Source organism: Porites lutea, chromosome 8, assembly GCF_958299795.1.
Source record: "Porites lutea chromosome 8, jaPorLute2.1, whole genome shotgun sequence".
Lineage (NCBI taxonomy): Eukaryota > Metazoa > Cnidaria > Anthozoa > Scleractinia > Poritidae > Porites > Porites lutea.
Window position 1 is genome coordinate 1,850,156 of NC_133208.1, and position 26,949 is coordinate 1,877,104.

The 26,949-nt window shown below is 39.2% G+C and overlaps 2 protein-coding genes across 5 annotated transcripts in view; both read left to right on the forward strand.

Moving 5' to 3' along the window:
• The first annotated feature begins 172 nt into the window (after positions 1–172).
• Positions 173–8,270, forward strand: LOC140946791 (uncharacterized). Of its 4 annotated transcripts, XM_073395898.1 has the most exons (5): positions 173–2,207; positions 2,926–3,039; positions 3,985–4,116; positions 5,131–5,229; positions 6,065–8,270. In XM_073395898.1, the coding sequence occupies exons 1-5, from the start codon at positions 314–316 to the stop codon at positions 8,083–8,085; spliced, it is 4,260 nt and encodes a 1,419-aa protein (XP_073251999.1). In that variant the 5' UTR covers positions 173–313; the 3' UTR covers positions 8,086–8,270. The 4 variants fall into 4 exon arrangements, with proteins under 4 accessions (XP_073251999.1, XP_073252002.1, XP_073252003.1 ...); XM_073395901.1 differs by lacking the exon at positions 2,926–3,039 and having other exon boundaries at positions 4,003–4,116; XM_073395899.1 differs by lacking the exon at positions 2,926–3,039 and having other exon boundaries at positions 174–2,207.
• A 4,866-nt stretch (positions 8,271–13,136) lies between these two features.
• Positions 13,137–26,949, forward strand: part of LOC140946360 (uncharacterized) — a 37,860-nt gene continuing 24,047 nt past the window's right edge. The window contains exons 1-7 of the mRNA XM_073395463.1: positions 13,137–13,953; positions 18,161–18,268; positions 19,800–19,910; positions 20,965–21,075; positions 22,469–22,585; positions 25,768–25,887; positions 26,720–26,830. Coding sequence (XP_073251564.1) covers positions 13,254–13,953; positions 18,161–18,268; positions 19,800–19,910; positions 20,965–21,075; positions 22,469–22,585; positions 25,768–25,887; positions 26,720–26,830 — 1,378 coding nt within the window. The 5' untranslated portion in view covers positions 13,137–13,253. The remainder of the gene's footprint in view (positions 13,954–18,160; positions 18,269–19,799; positions 19,911–20,964; positions 21,076–22,468; positions 22,586–25,767; positions 25,888–26,719; positions 26,831–26,949) is intronic.

Below are 26,949 nucleotides of genomic sequence, written 5' to 3' on the forward strand. Positions count from 1 at the left end.
GTTATGATTGAAAGGAAACTCTTTCCAAAGTATATAAAAATACTCCTCAACAAGCACTCACTGAAGCAAGTCAAAACAACCGGCTTGTAGTGCCTTCTAACATCGTTTTGCCCAATCAGAACTTACTTATTAAGCAGTTCAACAGGTTGAACGCTGGGGGTGACGTGAGTTTAATTAAGATCAAACAAAAACTACCGGCAATCGAATTGTTTTCCTGTTACCTATATTTCTCGCTTAAAGGGAAAACTGTTTGTATTATTAATTGGGTTATTGTCTCTTGCTTAAACACAAAACGGGGATATGTAGTCAAAATATGAAAGTTTTTCGATATTTTGGTCCGCTTCTTTTGTTATGTCTCACACGGGAAATACTCCACGTAACTTGTAAGACGAAGACGCAGAAGAGGTACGATCATGTAAAGCGGTTGAGAAACGATTCGGTTTCATATTCACAGAGAACAAAGGATGTTTCACAAAATCATTTCAAACGGAAAAAGATTCCACATGGTAATAATCAAGAAGGTCCCTTTTCTGATGGCCCACAGAAGGGACAACGAATATTTAAGACGAACTTTACTATTCATAACAAACCCGATTTACACATAATTGGCAAAGCTGGTTATAAATCAACAAAACCGTCTGCTAAGGACAGGGCAAACAGCGCTAGGAGCGACACGACACAAAATCATCTAGCAAATAAAATTTCAAATTTAAAACCGGATAAAAGAACAAAACCTAACGATTCGCATGCGAAGAAAAATGCCAAGAAGAAAACGATGGTTAAGAAGTATTCTTTGTTTCAATCTACGAATCCAGTGCAGTCAGACTCAGAATATCAACCAATCATGGGAGGTGGGCAAGATTTTGTAATGGGAAACGATCAACAAGGAGACGTTAGAGATCAAGGATTCTCCCTGGAGGGACAGCAACAACAGGCAATGATAAGTGAGACAAATCCGTTATCACAATATGATACGGGACAGGACGGACAGGGACAGGATGCTGCAGGATATCAACAAGAGAACAACCAGCCATCTACTGCGAACTTTGCGGACAGCAATTATAACGAAGATGCTGGTGAACGGGATGGAGGACAACTTTCAAGTCTTGGCCAAGCGATTCAGTTCCAGCAAGCAGGGTATTCTCAACAACCTCAAGAACAAGAGCAGGACGAGGAGAGCATGAGCCAAGACAGCCAAGATGGGGAGCTAGCGGGGCAGGGAAGCCAGTTGATGGACGCCGGACAACTACAATATCAAGGCGAACAGGCTGGTCAAGGACAAGATCAAGGTGCTCAGGAACAGGGCGATCAAGAGCAAAACGATCAAGATCAAACTGTAAGTCAAAACGGTTTTCAGCAAGCCAGTTTTCAACAACAAGAGCCGCAGGAGGACGAGCAGCAGCAGCAATCACAAGGCTTCGAACAGCAACAGCAACCACAAGGCTTCGAACAGCAACAGCAGCAACAAGATCAAACACAGGAATTTCAACAACAACAAGAGGGGCCAGAGCAACAACAAAGTGACGACCAACAAGGTCCAGAAGGAATACCTACGGAGTCACAAGGACTTGCGGGTTCACCGAACTCGTACGAAAGCTTGCTTGGTGCAGACGGCCGACAAACTGGAGATTCAGGGCAACTAGGGCAGGGAGCAGTCAGTTACGCGAGCGAACAGTCACTTGGAGGTAGCAATAAGATGGCTGCTCCACCTGGAATTCAATATGCATCTTCAATAGAAGAGGCGCTCAAGGAACCATCTGAGCCGACACAACAATCACAGGAATTCAATAGTCAAGAAGGAGATGGCCAAGGAGGTCAGAGTACAAATGATGGGGCTACTGACATCAATATTGGTCCAGGGACAGAAGCAAAAGAGGGAGGCAATAATGGTTTAATGGGAGTAGGAGCTATAAGTGCCCCAGGTGGGTATCAAACCTCTACTGTTGATGACAATGGCAACCCTATTAATCCTGAGACTGAGAACGGTATTAATGGGTATGCTTCAATGAACGGCCAAGCCACAAACGGCGAGACGAATCAGTATGAGGAAAATGCACAGCCGCAAAGTTCCCCTACAGAAAATCAAAATGGGCTCGGCGTTCCTCAAGAGCAATTTCTAGCGCCAGGCGCTGAGCCCAAAGTTCCTCCCCTTGAAGATGACGTTTACAAGATTATCAACATTGCAAACAAAAATGGCCCGACGGCAGGTAAGTATTGTCTAAGTTGTTTTCATTAATGTAGAAAAAATCATACTCTGGGTAAGAGCTTCTTAAAATAAAGAAACTAAACATATAAGAGGGAAGGGAGAACGTAGTAATTCTGTTACTCACTTGCATTTGTAAACGAAGGAATGTCACTTTGTTTTTCTCAATTAGGTATCAAGGCTGCTATGTATTTATACCCGTTGAGGAGTCTTTATGTTTACTCGCTCTTTAAAATTTCCAAGAACATAATGCTTTAAAGTAAACTTTCGCTGTTCGCAAACGCTTGGCTATATAAACTATATCCAGAAGAAAAGAACTATTATCGTAAGTTAAGGGGGACACGGAATAATTGTAAGCGCTATAGTAAACAGTAAATCTGATAAATTAGAAAAAAAACACTAAAAATAATAAGAGGAAAGGTAAAGATAAAGGTAATGTTAACCTAAAGTAATTCAGTTATTCATTTACAAAAAGAGCTTTCGTACTCCCAAAGCAGCAATATTCAGCTGAAGACATCTTTAAAAAATTAGCAATGACTAAGTCAGACAAAAAACGCACAAAACAAACAACCATAGTTCAAAGACCTGACCACATTGCAAAAGTAAAGCAATCTGCATTTCGAACTGGAGCATAATGACAAGCTATGCCATATAGAAGAATCAGGATCACTATAAATAGATTACAGAAATCTTGCATTGAGTTTTCTTTTGTGCATGTACAGTAAAGGGATGTAAAGGATGCCCTCCCCATGCAAGGTGTATAGACAAGGTCTGCATTATCAATGATGACCAGCCTTTGGCCCATATTCTGTCCGCTCTCTCTGGTCCGGAATCAGGTATATGTTTTAAGAGTAAAGAGCCGTTTTAACGGGTCTATAAGGCTGTCCAATATCATCCAACATTGCTGGACGATGTTGGATCTGTTTGAATAGACCCAGAAAAGTTAACCCATTCAACTAATCAAGCAGACCTAAATAGCATCTAACACTGTCCAACAAGGTGTTCAATGGTTATCCAATATCATCCAGCATTGCTGGAAGGTGTTGGATCTATTTGAACAGCCCAGAAGTTTTAGCCCATTTAACTGATTAAACATAATTGAATAGCATTATCCAACACTGTCCAACAAGGCTCTCAGTACGTCGATGATGAGACGACAACTGTCACTAAATGAATGGTTTTAGTTGTACACGATTTCATTCAGATACAAAGTAAATTGAACTTTTTAACCTAAGATAGCTCTTTTCTTGCGATGCACAAAATATTTTTTGAATGGGACAAGATACAGTACTCAGATATTTGACGAGTTTCTGTAACCTATACAGCATCACACATAGGCTAGAGACCGTGTTCTACACTTCAAATCCGCTCTACCCCCACTCTCTAAATTAACGCTACATTGCACTATTTCCTAACGCTTGTAAATTAAGCTTTTAACATTAACATAAATTAAGCAGGCTGCAGCTTATTTTTTAGCCAATAATTATACAAATGTATGAGAGGTGGTGAATGTTGGTTTGCCGATCATTAAACGGATCTTTTTTTTTAATCTGGACTTAAAAAAGTGTTATCAAGTAGTACTTGCAGAAAGGCTATTAATAACCTTCAAAAAAAAAAAAGAATAATCCACTTTTTTCGCGATGTTCCAGATGTAATATATCAAACCCATCCATCAGCCTTTTGATGAAATAATGTTACAAATATTACAATAAACACCAACGTGGATGGAGGCCATTTTCTCTTGACAAAATAAGTAACGTTTGGTAATTATTCCCTTTTAGAACACGTTTCTGTTTCAGATGAAGAGTCATCGCCGAGTGCATGCAAAGACGAATGTCATTATAACGCTAAATGTATTAACAGAGAGTGCATGTGTAAGGCAGGATACACCGGGGATGGACTGGATTGTCGCCGTAAGTATAGTCAAACCTCTCGTAAGAGGACAATCTTGCGACAAGGAAACAACGAAGCAGTGGTTCCTTTCGTAAATGGTCATTGCCATTTTTGGGACACTTCGAAAGTTTTTGACATGTTATTGAGAATGTTCCTTTTTTAAAAAAGAAAAAAAAAATCGCACCCCAGGGTCGAACTCGGATCTTTCGTACAGTAATCTCTCTCCCTTACCACTAGTGTATTACACACCGATCCGCCAAAATCCCGAAAAACTTCAGTACATAAACTAGCAAACTGTCTTTCTTGACAGTTACATCAATAACAGGTGACCCTAGCCCTTTCCATAACTTTTAACGAAAATTCAACTTGGGCTGCAAGGTTGCTCTTTCAAAGACTATTCAAAAACGTATTATTTCGCCTATTTTAACTAAATCCGGGGAATGTATCATATCTATCATGACTAAAGTTCGGTCACCAATGGTGGAATCGACCGTTTAAAACGGCAACGACCGTTCACGAAAGAAAGAGAAATAGGCAGTGCCGAAGCGTTAGAGGAAAGTGTTAGAAGAGGCGTTATCTTCAGCGGAAAAATGTACTGTTTGTATGTCGCGGGTACCCTGTTCACGTACTGTTAGCATCCACTTGTGTGCATCTCATAAATCTAAACCGTTTTAGCTGATGCCACAAAAATCCACAAAAAGCACAAAAGAAAGAGACTTTGGTATTTACTTCCCTCGGAAAGGGGTTAACCCTTGCGGTCTGTAGGAATGCGTGGTGGCAAAAGATAGTTTTTGGACCTCTAATTTTGAAATTGGTTATAGATTTCAACCTTTTTGTTATGGAATACGATAAGATATTGTGCTATCTGGCGCGTCCATTACAGCGGGAGTTAATTTCAGTCAAACGTCCGTAATTTATTTTTGCCCGGGATTGAGGCGCTGTCCTAATTATCGGGGTGTCCGTTATAGCGGGGTGTCCGTAAGGCGAGAGTTGACTGTAACAGTTTTTTCTATCTGTGTCTTCCACACTCACAGCTGATACATGCCTTCCCGGCTGCAAGCAACACGGAAAATGCATCAAAGGATTTTGTGTATGCGACCATTCCCATTACTTCAATGGCTACGAGTGCGCACGTACGTCAAATTTCAATTTATTTGACGCCTTAAGTCTCGTCTTCCAGGGTTCATCCAGCATTGCTGGACGGTGTTGGATATGTTTTAATAGACCCTTAAAGTTTAACTCATTCAACTGATCAAACTAAACTGGATAGCATCGAATACTGTCCATCAAGGTGCTCAATGGCTGTCCAATATCATCCAGCATTGCTAAAGGGTGTTGGATCTGTTAGAATAGACCCAGAAGATTTAACCCATTTAACTGATCTACCATGATTAAATTATAGCATCAAACATTGTCCAACAAGGTTTTCAATGAGTCGATGATGAGATAACTACTGTCACTAAATGAATGATTTGAGTTGAACAAGATTTTATTCAGGTCAATTTTTAACCTAAGATAGCTCCTTTCTCGAGTTGCACAAAAGGTACCAGTTCATTCCAGGGATCAGGCTATGATACACATCACGTGAGACAAAAATAGGGTGACAAGCTAGATACAGCGTTGTTTCTCTTTCAAATGTATTTGTTCCAAGATGTGACTTAAAAGTAAAAAGATCCACAAAGCAAACGAAATCTTCGTTTTAACCCTGTGATATTCTTCGTCACATTTTTTTACAGTTTCAAACAAGTACATGTATGACTCATTTACGCTTTGAACGAGCAAAAATTTTGATTTCTTATAAGCATAAAATAATGTTTCCTTTATCATTCTGTTAAATGTTTAATTTTTGTTCCTTCGTTTGTTTATTTGTTTTTTCTATTCTTGTTTTATCCTCTTTAAGTATATGTCGTTGAATGAAAACATAAACAGTTTTCACTGACGTTTGCATTTTCTTTTTCTCAATTTCAGCATACACGATAACGCACAAGAACTGCCCCCTTCAGTGCTCAGCAACATGCCATGCAGGATGTCCACCAAATTGTTGCAAACATCATCCAGCTATGAAGCTTCATAATAATGATGGTAATCCCCAGCAAATGCCACCACCACCCAACGGCCTTTCTTCAAAACCAAAAGTCAGCCCCCGTCCAACGGAAGTTGTTCTCAAACCTATTGTTAAAGTGGGCGAAGCTCTAACAAACTTTGCATCAGACTTTCAACAGCGTCCAGGCGAGTCCGACGCTGCTGGCCTCGAAGCCGTTACCGTGAATGATCCAACAGGGGGATTTGCAGTTTCAGACACAGACGCAAAACCTCTTCTAGGAGAGGAAGGCTGCCCTGGACAGTGTAAATCTGAGTGCCGGGACACTTGCCCTGTACGATGCTGCTTAGGAAAGTGTCCTTTCAGCTGTGCGGAAAAATGTGAGCCATCATGTCCAAAACCCTGTTGCTATGTTGATGGAACAAAAAATCAATTCCCAATGATGGATCCCAAGATACAAGAAACCTTTATGAAAACAATGGCAGAGAGATTTTGTCCTCGCGCTTGCAGACCCAAATGTGATGCGAAATGTCCGCCAATTTGCTGTGAACGAAACTCTTCGTCGGCTACCTTAACAGATGCAAACTTCCAGCACCTTAAAAGCGAGAGCAAAAATGGTGCCGATTTCTTCCGAAACGCAATGAGCTGGTTTGGAATGATGAACTTTTTAAATATGATGTACAGTATGTATGGTAATCTCTATAATCCGAAACATAAGCATTCCCCTTGGAAATCAGATGACCATAAATTGAAGACAGCCCATCCTACAAAGTCCAAGAAAGTAGTTCAACAGAACCGTATTACGATTAAGGACGTCGGCGTTGCTGAGAAACTAAATGATAAAACTCCTCAGTGTCGGGGATACTGCGACAAGACATGTTTGCCTCCCTGTCCACAAAACTGTTGTCATAATAAAGTTAATGAAACAAAGTCATCTCAGGTCACTCCAACGTCAAAATGCCCTCCTTCATGTTCTTGGTTCTGCTCAAACAGCTGTCCAGGGTATTGTTGCTCGAAGGATAAGAAGCTATTGGTGCTGGAACATAATGCAACAGAACCAGTTAAGGCAGCAAATCGAGCCTCGGGGGCTCCACCTCAAGCTTCCCCTCCTAAACCACCTTCAGCTTGCACAGCTAGTTGTCCAGCCTATTGCTACCCACACTGCTTAGAAAACTGCTGCCTAAGGGGTGAAATGCCAACCATTAAACCAGCAGCAACCCATGTTCAAGCCAAACAGTCATACGATAACTTCTTCTCGAAGAAGCCTACGCCCTCGTCAAACCAGGCTTGTCCATCAATTTGTGAAAACAGCTGCGCATCTTCATGTCCAGTGAGATGTTGTGCTGGCATTTTATCGTCGCTGCCACCGTCAGCAAAGTCTCCAGCTAAAATTAAGGCACCCCTTTGTCCAGGTGGTTGCCTTTCTGAATGTTTTCCCGCTTGCACTATAAGTTGCTGTACAACGGCCCCCAAGAAACTTAATTCTGACATGCGCGGCCCAACGGAAAATCCCACAAGACGACACGATCAGCCTCATCCAAAAGCTCTATCATTCCCTTTACCACCACCAATTGCACTTTGTCATCCAGGCTGCCCACGTTCGTGTTATCCCAACTGCGACGAAACCTGCTGTAAGGCCTCATCTGACCACGCATCTAACCTGGAAAGACCAGGTCAAGCGGGTGACTCTACGCAGTTTACGATTAAAGTGCCTTGTCCTATGGAATGTAGGCCGTTTAACTGCCTCTACTACTGTCACCACGATTGCTGCTTAAGAGGGAAGCAACCAATGGACCAAAAACGAAATCGTTATCAAGCGCTTAGGTTAGAGCAAAAAATGAAATACATTAACGGCATGAGAAAGAAAAAAACATTGGACTCCAGATTTAAAAATATGCATGTTCCTTTAGATAAAAGATCTGGAGTTGGAAGTGGAACAAGAGGTTAAATGTCAGGTGTAAAAGGGGAAACGTTATAGGCCAACATTGGCAAATTAACACTGGATCAGAGCAAACTGCTAAGCCAAGGGAACCTTACCGCATTATATCCTCAACGTTAACAGTTTTCTTTTCAAAATATCTTTTGAGAGGGTATCTATCAGAGCGAAATAACGTGGGATATTCCTTGACGTGATTTTACATATCTTTGGCTTAAGCTCTTCAGAAGAACTAGACGGTCTCGATCAGCTAGGTGAAATAAAAACACGATAAGCAAATTTAGACGCCAATTTCCAACGCAAGAAAAACACTCACACTTGAAACGCAAATAAAGAGGAACAGGTGGCTCTGTTTCTCTCATAAAAAATCCTTTTAGGAGGAGCTGAGACACTTATAACCACATGAACGGATGCGAAATGGATCAAATGTCAGATAACGCTCGGAATTGGGATAACTACTAAATACTTACCCTAAGGATAAGAATGGGATGCGGATATTTAAAGTACTATGTCGAACTGACACAAAAAAGAAAACATAAAATTAGTTTTCACCTCTAGGCAAATCACATTTATCGTATTCTTTCTTTCTAATAGGGAATCAAAAATCTTGAATATGAAAATTGAAATGTTGCCTACACAAATTTTCCGATTATTACCTAAAGTTAAAAAATATTTTTCATGTGACTTGAAAGGCATTTTAAAAAGGATTGAAATGGGTCCAAACCTGATTAAGAAATTTCCCGGGATGATAATCAAGTTAAGTAAGAATACGGACGTTATTTGGAACCATTTAAAAACACATGACGACATTTTCCACTTCTAACCATGCAATTTCCTTCACGATCATCAGTTTTACCATTGTTATGAATTATAAGGAGAAAGGTTATCAACAAAACGTTAACTGATATTGATTAGACCTCTGCAACACTTTAAATACAAAAGTAAGAAAGGGAATGTTCAACAAAAAAAAAGGGAAAAATAATGAACAAAAGTGCCGTGTTCTGGTTTGAGTTTTTCTCCAAACGTTTCGTGCCTGGGCCTTCATCAGTGGAGTCCAAAGTCTTTGTTACTCTACTGATGAAGGGTCAGGCCCGAAAAGTTTGGAGAAAAACTTTAATCAGAACACGGCACTTTTGTTTGTTATTTTTCTTTTTTTGTTGTTGTTCAACATTCCCTTACTTACTTTCTAAAGTGCCACGCAGTTTATCGGAATTTTTTTCCGTTATTTGTTTGATCAAACACTTTATACAGTTGGCTTTTATCAGCCAATACTAATTTTTCATCTTCGCGTGTACTGGTTATGTACCCTTAGATTCGATATTAAGGGAAAAATTAATAAATAAATAGCAACAAAATTCAAATCAAATGGGAGTTCATAGAATAAAATGTGAAACGACAAAACATTATTTGTGCTTATCAGTCATTTATCCGTGACCAGTGACAAACTAAAATATACATTACGTTTTAACTGACTGTGTCTGTGAGTAACAAACAACAAAATATTTAGCCTGCGCCGAAGACGAAACTAAACTCTGGTTAAGTCCGTCTGCGAAACAGGGCCGAAATCCTTGCTCTGGTTCCCCATCTGTGTACCCGGATTTGAGTACGCGCCATGATTGGCCTGTTAAAAAGTCATTGTCGATTTGCCAATCAAAGATGAAAAGAAATTCGAAACGCACTTCCGGTAAGTCGTTGAGACCGTTGAGGGCCCAGAACAAGGATATGGGCGCTGCTTCGCAAACTTTAATAACCGAGGTTGAATTTCGTCTGGGACGCAGACTAACAATTATTTTGACCCGTTAAGGGCTGGCTAACTGGCATCATGCATTGGAAATTTTCACAGTTCTACAGTATTAAGGCAACATTTTAGAGTGCTTAATTCTTCGTGAACGATTCCGATACTCATTCGATGCCACTATACATGACTAAAAGTAATCAACAGACCTGGAGAGAACTGAAGTCTCAATGCTGGTAGAAAAATTACGATAATTCTTATTGCCGGCCACAACGATGTCCGAAAATAGAAACGTCCAAAATTTTTTTAACAACATAAATTAAAATTTCCATTAACCTCTTGGGTGATGCTATGACATATTCAAGGCAGGTATACATTTAAACGGACAGTCCACATACGAATGTTGCCCTTGTATGACATAGCTAGCATTGAAATAACGCTCATTGCTTGGAACTAATGGAAGTGGTTCCTCTTTTTCTTTATTTATTTATTCATTTTATGAAAGTCCTCGGTTTCCCAACCTTATGGACCGAAATCTGGTTGAGACAACGTTTAAGATGTAAGCCTGGTGGGATTTGCGATTATTTTCGCGTCGGTATATATATATATATATATATATCTGTGAAACCATGACCAGAGCAGTTAAACGTATCGTTTTCACAGATCTTGCTTCAGTCTAATTCATATCTTGCAGGCACCGATCTACTTCAGGTAATAATGTTTTAGCAAAAACCTAACTTCTCATCCAAAATTTATCTGAAATGAGAAAAGAGAAACATGTTGCAAGCAACGTGTTGTGGCTTATCTTCCTTTATTCTTTGTTCTTGTTATCATACTATATCATACCAACAAAGAAAGGAAAATAGAACTGAAAACAAAGAATTGAAACGTGACACACAATATATAAGCCGTTCTCATGTAGTGCATCTAGTCTCAATGTTGATGGGGATTACAAGAACAGAAACTAAACAAAAAAAATTACAATTTTTACAAGAAAATGGGAGGAACTACCTGGCCACACCTCTAAACCACCTCCTTCATGTAGTCACCCTGAAAAGCCCCTTTGGGGAGGTAACAATAAAGTATGTATGTACATTACGTTATAAAACTTGGAGCAAAATATTTGTAATCATGGAAAATATCATCTAAAAATTTCCGCAAACAACCAACAATGAAGCAACTAAATTGTTTCTCCTTGTTCTCTTTAGCGTTTCTGTTCTTTTGTATAGCAGTCCATAATACGAAGGATGTTTTATTAAAATTTGTTACCCTCTCGGAATCTTTAACAAAACGGCTATTGTTTGCAAGAGTAAAAAAACTAAAGTTTTCTATCTAGTGTATACGATTCTTATTGCGAGATCATTTTATTTTCTCATCTAACACTATACCGGTAGTTTTCGATCTCAGTCATAGATCAGCTTTTCACTGCGAGGTCAATGTTTGTAGTTTTACATTTTAGCAAAATTACAAAGTACTAAACTACTGACAAGTGTACCTAGGAAAACAAAGGCGGACAATTTTGTCTACAATTTAGGTTCCTGGGAAGCTGCCCACCTACCCCTCCCCTAACCCAACATTTTGCCCTAAGTGAGAAGTAAGTGTTAACGTTGACTTAGGGGAGGGGTAGGTAAGCAGTTTCCCAAAACCTAAATTGATCCGAAATTGTTTACCAAACTGGCAAATATTTCAATCAGTCCTAATTTTCACAGGCTCTCTGTATTATGGAAGTTAGTTTTGGTTAGTCAGGCATGATTTGAGCAATTAAAGATAATAAAAAATAGCAAGATCCTTCCGTAGTAGCGGCTGGCCCTTCGCACTAAAAAGCAACTATTCTCGTCTGTGACCATAACCGATTTGCTTCTAACAATGATTTACAAGGGTTTTTAAAAAAATACCATACTTACTTTAAAAAAAACGTACGTCAAAATTTTGTACACTTCACTCAACTTGACATCTGTGTAACAAATATAACCATCTCACTTCTTTTGGCTAAAGACAGCCAAGATCCGAATTTCTCCTTTCGGATAAAGCTTCCAAACGCAAAGAGCGGGGAACAGAAAACTGGGAAACTAAAAGGATTTTCGCAATTTAAGATATAATCTATGTAAAACTAGATATTAGATATTATATATAATATATTTATTGACTGTTTGAATTGGGCGCAAATAAAATCAAGTCGGACATACAACCAACTAAACTGAATAGCGAGCGTGTACTAAGAGACGTTTCATTTGAAAACTAAACAGCTGTTATCAAGTTAAAGCTTTGGTTTAAAAAGCAAAAAGTCAGCAACTACCATTCCGGTTGTCACTTTAAATCACTGCATTTAGCCATTAAAAAAGCTATTTTTCTAAACTATTTTCCAGGTAACGTTCTGAGAAGGAACAGGTGCTAACCGCCCGCCATTAAGAACACTGGGATAGCGACAGAAAGTGTATGCCTGGTTTGGTTTGAGCCAGTGGGTTATGGCCCACTGAAGTGTGTACCCACTGCAACACCTGTTTTTCTCAAGTTGATAATTTCTTTACAGCTTGTTAAGCAGCAAAGCGACCGTGAAATTAAAACTAAAATAAAAACTTTACAAAATACAGAATTAAGTCGTTTAAGTTGGTTATCTTTGCTCTTCTAAATATTATGGCGAACGCCTTTTTCTTTGTCCAACTCATTCTAAAAGAATTTTCTCAAGAACAGAATATTTAGCCGGTCAAGCATTTGGATTTTTCTTTGTTTTCCTGTTCGTTTGAAGAAATTCCAGGAACACTTGAGTTTCTCCGGTCCGCTAACAATGTTTGCTAAAACAGCTTGATATTGTTACGCTTTACGCAAATAACAAATCAACCAGAACACACGCTCGGTTAAATTTGTTTTCAAGAGATAACGAGGTAGTTCGCACCATGGAGTAATTAAATCTCAACGACAAAAATATAGGCCACTTTCTGCGCAAAATCTCCAAACTCCTTTGACCTTAAATATTACGACACTTTGATCCAATTGCTAAAACCCTAAGTTAGTAAACATGACAAACAACATATAATTCACAACAAATGGGCTTCACCGAACCACAGCAGGTTAGAACGGGTAGCGTCAAAGTTTGTCAAAAAGATTAATATCGACAAACGAGCCAATAAAGTTTTTCTCCTTATACTTTTAGATAGAGCTTTTAAAATTTCTCAAGTAAGTTAATATTTTTAAACTTGGTGCTGTGAAAGCTCTGTAGAGCTACAATCTTTTACGTCATCCAAGAAGCATCTGTTTGAAGATGATGTAACCAAAGACTGGTTAATCTATTATTACTGGAAGCTGCGATTTGTAACGAAGTGAAAATCGAGGTCGTCCGATTTCCTTTCTCCGCAAGTAATTTACTGAGTTTTGAGGGATTTTGGTTTGTCACGATGGGTTAAAAGAGGCAAGGAAAGTAATGTGGATTTGGCTATGATCGTCGACAATGTTCATGGGGCTGGCCCGTTTATTCACTGTGATTGTTATTATAATTACCGTTCAACAAGTCGCCGGGCACGACTCTAAACAAAACCATGGAGGAGGAGGAAGAAACGCTACCAAAACAAAACACATAGTCTTAAAAAATAACACGGCACGTCAAAACAACAAGTTCCACAAGACCACGACGCAATTTCGCAGTAAACCTCTCGACAAAACACGGAAAAGCCGTGGGATTCCATTGTCTGCTTTAGCAGGACTTGACCGAGCCGCTCTCGGGTTAAACCCTGTTGTGATACCTTATGGGACAAGGCTTGCTTCCCTCGGCTTCCAACAGACACCTGCTTTACAGCAAATTCAACAACTTCGTGGGCTAGTTCCCACAACTGGGGGGTTACTTCAAAATGCTGCAACGTTAAGACTGCCATACGCTCTACAGCTAGCCAGACTGTTACCAGCCTTAAACCTCTATCGCAACCGTTTGCAACTACCCGTGAATGGAGGAAGTGAGATGGCGACGGATGTTCACGTATATAAGTCTCCCAACAGATTAAAATACGATTCTATTCCAATCAAGCCGCAAATTGCACAACAAGAGATGGTAGGGAATGGGCTTAATCTCCCAGCCCTGCTCCAGTTAAACAATGCCGCAGATCAAGGATTAAGTGAGCTATCGGACGAGAGTGAAGCCGATTTGGATGAGATAGGTGAGTCTATTTCCCACTGTACAACAGTTAATACGTAGATTTAGCCAAGCCTAAAAGCGGAGCTCTCTTTACATTCTAAGTCATTCACTAAAATCAATATACTTTAAAACAGTATGACTTAGTCAATCACTAAGCGTGCCTACCCTCCCAGTCCACACTGAGTCATTGTATTGCCAATTGTAACTGTACAATAGTTAACAATTTATTTCTCAAGGGACCTGCTAGGAGTCCTTGAGAAAAGAAGTGAAAAAAATATATTCCCCTTGTGTAGTCATATTTGTGTGGTCCACCGTAAAGTGATACTTAACAGAAGATGACAAAAATAGTTCGTCATATTTGAGCTCCACGAGCAGTTCGTGGATAACTTTGAGTACCTTTAACCATGTTTTTAAGCGCAAAAAAAATGACCAAGTCCAGAAGCGCTGATTTGATTGTCTTAAACCCTTTTTAAATGTAAAGGGAAGTTAGAATCTTGGTAAACCACGCCGTTCAGATTAAGCCTGGTTTTCTTAGATATTGCAACATCCCTTTCGTAAAGAAATGTTGCTTAGACTGAAATAAAAATTCAGCAAAGAGGTAAAAGGAGAAACTGTTTATCATTATCGTGAAAATTTTTTAGAGAAAAAAAGGCAAATGCCATTACCTCAGTTTTGTTTACAACGCTGAAAATGGTTCCCTCACCAACATTTTCAGTATTCTACTAAAATATATCTTTTGAGGTCTATGATTCTGTTATTTTTCTTGTAAGATGGTCAAGAATAAAAATGTTAATGATTATTATAACTATAGCTTTAAGTTTCACAATATATAAAAAAGGGATAACATTACAAAATCAAAAACGTCTGTAATTTTGCATAGTACAGTCATTTTGTTAAATGACCGGAAAACCGACTTTCAGTAAATAAATCCTTTTAGTCCTTGTTTAAAACTTGAATTTCAAGACCCAAAGTCTTCAGAACGTTTTCCTTTCTGGTATTTCCTTATAGATTATGACTTTAAAAACATTAGCATTTCTTAAAAAAGTCTAAAAGTTTCGTACATGTTTGTTGTTGAGTCAGTAATGTGGGCCGATTTTAAACACGTAATTTTGACAGCGAGAATACAGCACCTGTGGATCAAGCCCGCCTTTCGTTTAGGGTGACTGCTTTTAATCATTTACTTGATCTCCGAGAACAGAGGAAAAAACAACATTTTGAAGGATTACACAAGCGAGAAAAAGAGGACGGTTTTTTTAAGAAACTCCTTGTACTGAGTGGATGAGAAGCCACAGAACGAACAAAGGCTACTGAGTGTATGTGTAGCTACAGTACAGTGTCACGGTTTAAGCACCACAAACGATGATTACTGCATTTTATGAAGGAAAAGCAGTTTAAGAAACGTCACTTTTTTTACTAGCACTGCAGGTTTCGTTTACGCTGTTCAAATATTGATTCAGTGAAATAAACAGTTCTGTAACAGATAAGTCAGAGGGACAACCCAGTCACACTGTCCGATTACTCTCGGTTTCAAGACGGAAAGGTGGATCACTAAGAATCTATCATTACAAAGTTTGCTTTACATCCTATTGCCATTAAATAGTACTCTCCTGTTGTTTATTGCTGATCACGAGGTGCTCTTTGCCTAAGCCGGAATAAAAACGCCTTTAGGCAACCATATTTCCCGTCCGTAACAGGTGACAGTGATTAAACTGATAAACTTGAAGTTGACAGTGCGCTCATTTTACCCCCTCCCCACCTCTTTTCTCCATCAATGCTCTCTTTTGAAGGTATTTAAAGCTACACGCAAAAGAGAGAAGTTAAAGTAAGGATGTGATGTCACCGGGGATCAAACTTGTGACCTCGCACACCGAAAGCTACGCGCTAACAACTGTGCCATTCTTGCTCCTAAGGATTGTGCATTTGCTATATGGCTTGATTATAACACGCAAATCATACTTTACCAGTCGCGTCGGTGCCGGCCTTTGGCATCGGTGCCTCGTTGCAACCTCAAGAAAAAATGCGTCATCATTTGTTTCACGTTGCCGAAGGGATCTCAACTCTTTCCGTTTGCTGTAATTGAACAAATTAAAAGTGGTTAAACATGAATAAGAAACGTTTTCAAAACTTCTTTATCATCGAGAGGCTGCTGAAACAAAAGACACTAACGAATAGCTAGTGACCATGACAAAGTGGCCGACCAGTTTAAATAAATAGTATTCTATGACAAATGCCACATTCTGATAGGCTCTTATACTCGCTGTCAAATACGGGTTGGACGGAGCAAATGCGACTTCAAGCTAATTAAAGCATACAGTCCATCTGGCTTATATTTGCCAAATATAGCAAATACAATGCTATGAACATTTCACGACCTCTAAACATGAAATCCAGAAAACAAATGGGAGGCACTGGTCATCAGATAATTTAGTTCAACAAAGAACAGGGATGGGGCCTGAACCTACCATCTATAAACGGAGCATTATGATGGTCAAGTGATTTAAAATCATAAAGTGACGGATAGTTGAATCAAAATATATGATTTTGCTGGAAGTTTAGTTGACTGCTATCGGCATAAATAGTACCTGCCGAGAGAAACGGTTTGTTCATCGTTTCAATTTTTTTTGGTTAAATACCAATAGTTTTAGCAATACCAGGGAAAAAAAACAGATTAAGAATAACTGGGAGTAAATGGTGCTAATTACTTCTTAAATACTCTAATGAAACGCTTACACCGGTCTCTGTCTCGTCTTTTTCTCGCTATGAAACTCTATAAAACCCAGGTGCAGTGTACTAACCTTAGTATCAAATTCCTAACACCTGGTAAATTAACATCCGCAGTGCGTAACTCAGTCTTAGGCCCAGTTCAGACGTCGTGCTTCTGCCGTGCCGAACTTAATTGTAATTTGGTTCGACTATAGCACGGCAGGAAAACAACTTTCATTCAGACGTCGTGCCAGAGTCGAACCAAATTCAGGATTTACTGATGCTTCGTAACAATTCTTCTCCCAACTCCCCGTGGGAACGCAATCTCGCCAAAATACATCAATATAATTTATGAATTTTGTTTAGCGCGGCAGAAGCACGACGTTTGAATCGCTGCCGTGCCAGAGCCGTGTAGGACGGCAGCGCTTGTCGAACTTAATTGCTTGCCGAATTTAATTCAAAAGTTTGATTCAGACGCCGTGCTTCTGCCGTGCTTTTATCGAACTTAATTCCTGAATTTAGTTCGGCACGGCAGAAGCACGACGTCTGAACTGGGCCTTAGCGATTCAATTGTTCTGTTACAAAGCGCGTTTACTGACTCGTTCAAAAAACACATTCCTATCGGTTTTCAACTAGTTTATCATTTCTCTTTCGAAACACACAATTGGAAAAGAAGCAGCGAAGTGCTGAAGTATGTAGATTTTGAACAAAGTGGTCTGATTTAGACTAAGGAAGGCGCGGAACTTATCCGTCTGTCACTCCTCGTGTCTGGTATATAACTTTCACACGAATGTTCACGGATGATGAGGTCAAGTGTACAAAGACGCAGAGTTAATAAGTGAAGTCTGAATCATGAGCGTTCTCGAATTCAAATCTCAAAGTGGAAAATTTCCTATCTGGGATAGTTTAACGAACGAGCCAAAGATGGCGCTCACCTCTTTCTGTCGAAGATTTTTTCCGACTTAGGCCTTTTCTTTACTAATGCTACTTTTCACCTCGGTTTTTCTCTTTTTCCTACTTGTGCAAATTAAGCTTCATCTTAACTTTTTTCGCTCAATCCAGAAAAGTCGCCTTAACTCAGTTTTCAAAACGTTTGCCATACGGGTTGGAGAAAAACGATTGTTTTATTACATCATCCAAGAGTATGAACTCTGGTTAAATCATACAAGTAATGAGCAATATAAATCACAGCGTACGTGTCTTTTAGTACGTAGAATAAAGGTGGACAGGAAACTGGACTTTAAAGGAAGTCTCGTAATCACCTGTTGAGCAAATACTTCCGGGTTGCCTCAAGATTCTGTTTCAAAACGACGCTAAGTGCGTAGCCATTGATTTGAAAGTGATTTTTCATTCTCACGCAAATAAAAACACATTTAGCCTCGTTTACAAAGTGACAGCTTTTGGAATTTGGAAATAGCCTATCGCCAAAATTCTCTAACTTGTCCAACAGAGGTGTGCGTTAGCGGAATAAAGAGTTTTTCGAGGCTATATTTAATACGTCGATATTCCTTTATATTTAATTTTAGGTGGCGTTTGCGTACCTAACCCTTGTCATAACAGAGGATCTTGCGTTAACTTGGGAGAGACTTTTGAATGCATTTGTAAAAAAGGTTACACTGGAAAGAAATGCAAAGGTAAGTAACCATAATCACTTGACCTCATTTAACATCATTGGCCATCATTAAGCCATCATTCACAAGCATTTGCCAACATTGAAACAAAGCGTGCTTCGTCATTGATCTCTTACGTTCCGGGCTCGGGGATTAATTCCGGCGAAGTTTCTTGAAAGTGATCGGGCTCAAGAAGCATGACCGTTTTATTTTTGGACTACGTTCGAGGTCTCATACAATGCTCATGAATACCTTTCTTTTCTGTTTGATAGTGTCCAATTCACAAGGAGGTCATAAAACAATAACTATGTGGAAATTTCGTAATCATATCCAATCTACCACTCATTAAACGACTTTATTAAACCCCTTTAATTTTTAAACCAAAGCCAAAAGGAACAAGGGTATCTTTTTTAATTTTCTAAGAGTTTATCGTCTAAGAATATAGTTTGTTCATCATGCATCGCGTAGAATCTGGCATTCTTCTTAGTTTTGAGAGTTCCAAAATGTTAATGCTCTAAAAGAAAAAACAGATTTGAGCATAATATTGGAGTAGATAGACAGATATTTGAAACCAATTGACAACCGAGCAAGATTATCCTTTCACACTATCAGTATCCTTTTTTTGCAATTTCATTAGTAGATCTCTCCTTTACGTATTAAGACTCATTTACGCTTTGAAAATTTAGAGGCAATAACGATACCAAAACAAAAAGCCAAAAAAAACACTCCAGCCAAAATAATAATTTTGAAAAAAAAATTAGAAACCTGAAATAATTTTAAGGGACGTGTGATCTATCATTATCATTCCAGTTTTTTTTTTTAGCGCTTTGATTACAAGACAGCCAACATCAGTCGTTATTCTCTCCAAAATAACAATTATCATGTTTCCTTTTAATCTATAAAATCCAATTTGCGCCTTGTAAGTCATCCCTTCTGAAATACGTTGTACTGTAGTTGGATGCAACTTTACAAATTTAACGTAACGTTTATGCAACGATTTTATAATAAAGAGTCCTTGATGCAATTTTGTTTCAAGTAGGAAACTATTAGTGGATTCGGCTTTTTTATGTGTTTTCTTGGCAGCTAAAAAAGAAAATGAAATTTGATGGGAAAAAAAAAAGTTCACAAGTTTTTTTATTCCAAGGACCAAAAGGTCGACTGGGAATTGGATGGAAAGTCGAGAAATTTTAGTTAGACGGCCTGCCTGCCTATCATCGACACTTAATGAATAGGGTACCTGTTTGAGACTTCCCTTGGCGGGATTCAGTTTTATAAAAAGCGGGTTACTGAACCATCGTTCCTTGTTCATGATGTAATCAGAAAAAATCAGTGGGCAAGCATGTGGGATGGCCAAAGCTTAGCAATCCGTATCCGCAAACTTTACCAAGCTTATCGAACAACTGCATGGTTCATGGGTCTTTCCTGTTGTGTTGACTGAGAACTTATGTAGCGAATTCAATGTTTTCGGTCAGGGGCGTTCTTTTGCTTACCAACGTATTGTTTGTAGCCGCTGACGTATCTTTAATGTTTTCTTCTTCTAATGATGGTCATTCAGAGCGAAACCCCTGTTTGCCCAACCCATGCACCAACGACGGACAATGCACAGTCTCCGGATCAAGCTATGATTGCTCTTGCACCGCTGGTTGGAAAGGTGTACGATGTGAAGGTAGGCGCTGACAGATAAAATGTCTATAAAATGTCGATTTTTAAATTACAAAAACACCTTAGTCTGTTTAAGCCTTACAGCCGGATCGCAGAAATAACGGCCTGATTCTCAGTACGTACGCTGAACTGACGACCACGAAATGTGATCCGGGTCATTGTTTAAAGAATGCAACAGTCGTTGTGCTACATGATAAAGTTTGAGAACAAACGGTTTTTTTATTCGTGTTTTTTTAAATGTGTTTTATCGCATGCAAGATTAAGGTTATCTTGGTGGTTTACGGTCTTTAGGGTCATGAGTTCTAAGTTGAAACAAGGTAACCACATTAACCGAAAGCCAGAGAAAATAATGGGTCAACGACCCCTGCGTAATGTTTGGGGAAAATTTTAGGATAAAATGTGTTCATCTGGCACTAGATATGAAAACCGCTTGTAACTATCGTTCCTCAGGGAACCCGGCATAGTGAAACGGGTTAATTTCTTAAACAGTCAATATTTAATTGACTGAAACTTTCTCAAACGGAAAATATTTTAACGCTTATAAAGCTCAAACGTCTTCCAACAATGAATCTTAATTTGAATTTAAACTTTGGAATGTCAAAATATTTGCACTACATAGAGTGTTTATTGAAGCTTTCCTCTAGTTAAATTAATGGAGTATACTGATACTGTAATTATCGGCCTAGATAATGCCTTTTTCTTTCTGCGCTATTTTCAGCCGTGGTCACTGAGAAGAATGTCTTAAACACTAATCTAAATGCCAGTCACTAGAAAATTCATCCATGCAGAGAAGGGAAACAAACTGAGTAGCGACCTTTGATTCGGTTTCAAATCGGAACAAGAAATGCCTCGTTGTAACTTGCGATCAAGTTCTTGGGTAAAAAGCGAAAACAAAGCGAAAAACGTGATCAGTAACCTATCAGATATTTTTTGTGGGACACGAAAGAATTCATGCAGGCCATAAGATTTAATACGGCCCCATCTTGACCACAGACGTAGCGTGTACGAACTTAGAGCCTAATATCATTAAACATTCTCTAAACGATTTTTACCTTCAGAGCCAAACAAATGCCACCCTAATCCTTGCAAAAACGGAGGCCTGTGTACAGAATTGGAGTTTGATTATGAATGCACATGTCCACATGGATTTCGCGGCAAAAGTTGTGAAGGTGAGTCCGGTTTATTCTCATTTTTAGAAACGCTTTGGGAGCCGCATTCTAGAATTATCGTTATTTTCATTGAGTTTGCTGCACTTTGCAGTCAATATAACTAAGGTTTTGTTCACACTCTACTAGACAGCTGTTGCGCCGGCACGAAAACTACACCGAAGAAGGCATCTGTTCACAAATAATAACGTTGCTTTCCGTCGGCGCGATTTTTGTAACGGAGCGAAGCGGCACTGGAGAGTCACAAATCGGATAAGTGTTCATAATAATATACCGCATAGCTTTTCGTGTTGGCATGAAAAGCTCTTTCGTATAACGTGAACATAGTCTAATAGGTACCGAGTATAATAAACGGAAGTGAATGCAGTGCGGTATGTTACATAAAACGAGTATTTCAGAAACAGATTGCGTCTTGCTGCGGATTATTTAATTCGGCATGCTTGTATTGTCTCGCCCATGCAAGGTACAGGTTATCCATGACAGTCCTGGATTCTGGATTCCGTCATGTAGATTCGAGTAGGTACTGGATTCCGGATTACCTGTCAGTGGAACTTGGATTCCGGATTCCTTGAGCTGAATTCCGGATTCCAAAGTCCAGGAGTCCAGATTCCAGGGGTAAAAACTTCCCGGATTCCAGAATCTTGATTCATTATATGTCAGTTATTACATCCCTACTTTGTTGATAATGACAAGATTTGCTGGTTTACGGTCAAGTCGCCCGAAATGTTGAGTTATGTGGCTCGAAATTTTATCATGCTCAACAATATCCCAGCAACCCTATTACAATTTGCCCCGCTTGTTTCTCCAGATCAAAGATTATAAACGACATATATTACTCACTTATCGCACTTGTTTTGTTGTTAATCAAGGGTTAAAGATCGAGATAAATTACCGGTACACATTTATACCGCTTGTTTCGTCTCATCATCCTTTCAAGAACGAGGCATGTTACACATTCATTCCGCTTGTTTCGTCTATTACTGTCTTCCTGGTAGTGTTTAAGACCCATGTGTTAAATTACTCACTAGACCAACATGTACTGTGGGTTTGTCTCCTTCCAACTCTATTCTCATGTGGAAAATTTTGGTTGATAATGCCAAAGCCATTTTTCCCTTTTGGTAGGGTGTGGAAGAGGGGGGATTTCACACTCATTTTTGAAAGCCTTTAAAAAGGCATTTGGCCCAAAAAGACAGCCTACCCAAGACACTTACAGTGAATTTGAATAGTATGTACCCTGTTTAAGCCTCAAGAACCCAAAAAATCATACCCTGTTCAGCTGCTTTTCCCACCTAAGCCAAGTAAGGGAGTGGCCCGCCCAGGAATGAACCATTCAGTATGCTAATAATGTAATACTGTACCATCTAACTACCAAATCTGATGATTTTATTTTATGCAGAAAAGCGAGAGGGATGTTCCCCTAATCCTTGTCTTAATGATGGTCGGTGCATTGAAACATCATCCGGGAGTTTTGATTGCATATGCAAACCAGGATTCTCTGGAGCAATATGCTCAGGTAATATTTAACACCACTGATTGGTGTTGTCCATATGAGTCCACTAAAGTTTGTAAGTGCCTGCAAATCTATGTATTTTAAGGGGTAAAAAGAGAGTCAGTTTTTGAGCTTGCCATTTGGGCTTTAAGATGTAGGTAGCATGTACAAGCCCAATAGTCATCTTCACTAGCCTACAAAACATTTGTTGATGAGTGCAGGGTTAATTAGAGTTCTTCTATAATTTAAATTCCCCCAAAAACTATCACTTGTTCGCTGGACAAGCAAGAAAGAGAATTCAGTAACCCAAGCAAAATCCACTAGCCCCACGCTATCAGACATGCCTTTCTTTGCATTCTGGTCATTAAAAAAGGCTTCAGTCATCACATGGATGATCTATTATCATAAATGTAAACAGTCCCCCAAAAGGATAAGTTCCTAAACAGATTATGATCCTTGTGGAGATAGCTTTAAATGTGTATATTTGTATGGGTATACAAAAATTAATGGCCTGAAGTAGAGATTTCTTTCAGCAGATGTTAAAAGGTCTCGATGAGAGGCAGTCGAGTCCTGATACAAAAATCAAATCTGATGATAGTCGGATTTGAGTTTACATATTATTCTTAGTGTAAATCTGCTAATATCTCAATTATATTAGAAGGGACCTCTGATGAAGATTTAGGTATTAAAAGTGCTATAAGGTCAAAACTTGACCATGCTTATAAAATCACTTATTTGAAATGCACTCTTAACCTGAACACACATTCCTAAAATGAAGCATTTTCATTCAATAGAAAATAAGAAAATGAAGGCCAAAGTTGGCATCTATGAGGACTATTTTGGAAATGTTAATAATCACAGTGCTGAAATCCGACATGATACTTTCCGTTGTTGACAGAAATGTTGCAATTTTCACAATCCAACACACTATATCACTTTATGAGTTTCAAGTAAGCTAGAGCAGATTATAGTAAAATTTGCTTACATTCTGCTTCCCCAAATAAAGTACAATTTTGTTTTGATCTTTCTTAAACATTTCTATGGCTGACAAAAAAACCGTCTAAATTTCTGGCAATATGGGAACATTTTGGAATTTTTGGTGACCACCTAAAGTTACAGGGTATTGCAAAAAAATTCCACCCCTATATGTCAAGGTAAATTAATTTAAAGGTAAATTACCAATCTAAGCATAATTCAGTTCCAATTTATTTTTTATTCCTGGAAAGCCAGAAATATGCAATTCTTGATCTTTTGAGCCTACGATATGAATCAGAAATCACATCCTAGCTGTGAAAATTGGCACCTCAGATATCAATTTTCTGAAAGCTCAGGTCTTGCTTGATAGCCTTGTGTAATTTTTGTTTTGGGAAATTCTTCATTATTTGAGAAATTAATTTTTGAAATGAATGGGTTTATAGCAGATCTCTTACCTTAATAATAATTTGGTGGCAAAAACCAGCTTCTCTTCTTACTCTTCATAACCTGAATCAAGAGGGAATAGTGAGACATTGACCAGGATATGTGAATTTCACATAAGTTATTTTTAGAGGCTGTAATTTAACAAGAGTCTAATTCCTGAGACATCAGCACATTTAAGTTGCTTGTTTGAAACACCATCAAGTTCACACGCAACTGCCTCAAAGTAAACAATCAGGAGAACTGTGATGGCGACTGTTGAATTCTCTCCTGACCACACTGAATAAAAGTTTGCAGACCTCCCTGGTAATCAACTTCAGATTAATTTCAAGCATTTAATTCGTCTAAAAATAACTTTGGTGAAATTCACGTATCCCAGGGGTTGGACTGGGCATTTCCCTCTTGCCTGAATATAGCAATTAGTATCCATTTCACAACTGACACAACGCCGGTTACAAATTGGTATCAAACAGTTATCCTAATAAACAGTAAACCACTTTAGTTTGCCAGGGCCGTAGCCAGTATGAGGCAAACCGAGGCACTCGCCTCGGTAAAATTTTACCAAATACTGTCGATTTTTATTTTTTTTATCAGACTGATAATATTAGAAGATTTCATACGGCTGATTTCGTACAACGGACCGTGTGTTCGCCTCGGTTGTAGTTTCTTCCTGGCTACGGCCCTGTTTGCATGTTTCTTCGTTTTTGTTTTGTTTATTTTTTTTTTTTTTTTGCAACGAGAATATTAATACCCTCACGGCTAGCGGACTGTTTCTTTCAAATTTTGTTTTATTCGCGTGCATTTCTACGCATAATTTATGAGCTAAAGAGGTCTATTTAATGCAAACTGTAGTAAAAATAATCATCATAAAACTGTAGAAGTCATGGAAAGATATTTATGTTCAAATGAATAGAATTAAATCAACGGCTGAAAGCAATCCTTAAGAACGCTTTCAACTAAGAAATACCAAACAGTCCACTTTCAAAGGACGACTGTTTGTCTGTAACAGGACAATTCTACTAATAACACGCCCTTACCAAATTTAGTGTCTCGGTCACCAATTGACCTTTCAAGGAGCAACTTCTCATCTTCCGTGAGGATTTTTACCTGTAGAAAAGCGTCTTTATGAAAACGAACTTCCGTTTGTAAGACGCTTGAAATTAGCCTGAAATGCAGGCGTATTTTTTGGGCGAGCGCGATAGTTGCGTGTTCAGCGTGTTCCGTGGACGCCATCTTTGATCTTCTCATTGAGGGAGATTGGGGAGAGTAGAAATTACAACTCTTGGGGTAGGCACTGGGACGAAAGAAGGAGGTGTGGGAGGGGGAGGCGAAAATATTTAACCCGAGGAAATGTCTGCAGCGCAGGTTACGTTGAACCCACAATCCATGAGCAAAACTATAGGGTATCAACGCTTGTTATTAGCTTTTTTTTTCATTTAGAATGCGTCAGTAACCAGTATTGGACAAATGCACTACCCCGGGGAAAAAGCCCTGGGAACAAGGTTGAAGGGTACGGTACGTTTTTTGAAGCCGTTCAAAACTCGCAGCACGTGTTTTATCATAAAGCACTTAACGGCTGTTTGTGTACGTGTGAAACGTAACACGGAGTGTTAAAAATGATAATATAAAGTTTGTTTCTGTAGCTTTCTCGCCACCAAACAAAAATAACCACAAAATACCGGGTAGTTCATAGTCGGGTTAGCAGCCCACCGAGGGGATAGCTACAGTTATTTGCGATGGGGAGAGAGTTAGAACTAACATTTTTACACGTACATTTATGTCTTCTTTAGTGATGCAGAACAAGTGCTTGCAAAACCCCTGTCAAAATGGCGGAACGTGTACCGAATCATCGGCCGGGGGAGGATTTGAGTGTAGATGTTCAATAGGATACAAAGGAATGAACTGCGAAGGTGAGACAAATATTTGTTCGAAATAAAGGCAAGGTTGATGACGCTATGTATACCCCGGGAATCGTAAATATTTTTACTCACACGGTGGTCAATTTATCCGCCACCCCTGCTCAAATAAAGTTATAGACAATTCCCACTTTGGGCAAATTAGCCTATTCCAGGCATTTAGATACACGGGGGATCCAGGACTTTTCCTAGGAGGGGTACACCTCTAAGGAATGGCGTAACTGACTGGTGACGTAAACAAATTTTAAAACAGAATACCAGTTGTATTAGAAAGCCGCAGGTCATCTCAGGGGGCGGAGGGGTAGCACCCCTGCACCCTCCCCCTAGATCCGCCCCTGAGATAGTGGAGTGCGGCGAGAAGTCAGAGAGCGGGAAAAAAGTGAGGAGGGTGATGAGAGGAAGAGAGGAAGAAGGAGATATTAGGAAACCTTCACTCTCAGCCCGTTTGCTTTTTTTTTCTACACACATCTTTATACACCATCGTCACAATCTGAACGCCTGAATCGGTCACGCTGGAACTGCGGGTCAAACCTGTGTACAAAGGTCACCCTTGGGAAATGGCAAACTGACCGTTATATACAGGGTGACCTCTATATACAGATCAACTTTGTAGGAAATATAAGGCAACCAAAAATGTTGGGAAGTTGTCCGGTGACCGCTATGTCAGGTAGGGTCGTTATATACAGGTTTGACAGTAACTGAAAATAATAATTTTCAGTGCCTAAAACCGCAAAAAGGTAATCAGCCGACTTGGTGAGCCTGTCCCCTTTTCAGAGAATATAACCATTTTGGTTGGTTGTTGCTCATGTTAAGATTTCCTCAACAGAGAGAAGTCCTTGCCAAACGGACACCTGTCAAAATGGGGGAACTTGTTTTGAAACAGAAAGTGGTTTCAAGTGTCTCTGTCAAGTGGGGTATGGAGGAAAGACATGTTCAGGTAACATTCAACTTCCCGCTTTTTTTGACGCAGTATATTAATAATAAGCTGGAACGAAAAAACAACTCACCTTCCCTACTGGTTATACCGTCTCTGACTCTTATCTTGACAGATACGAA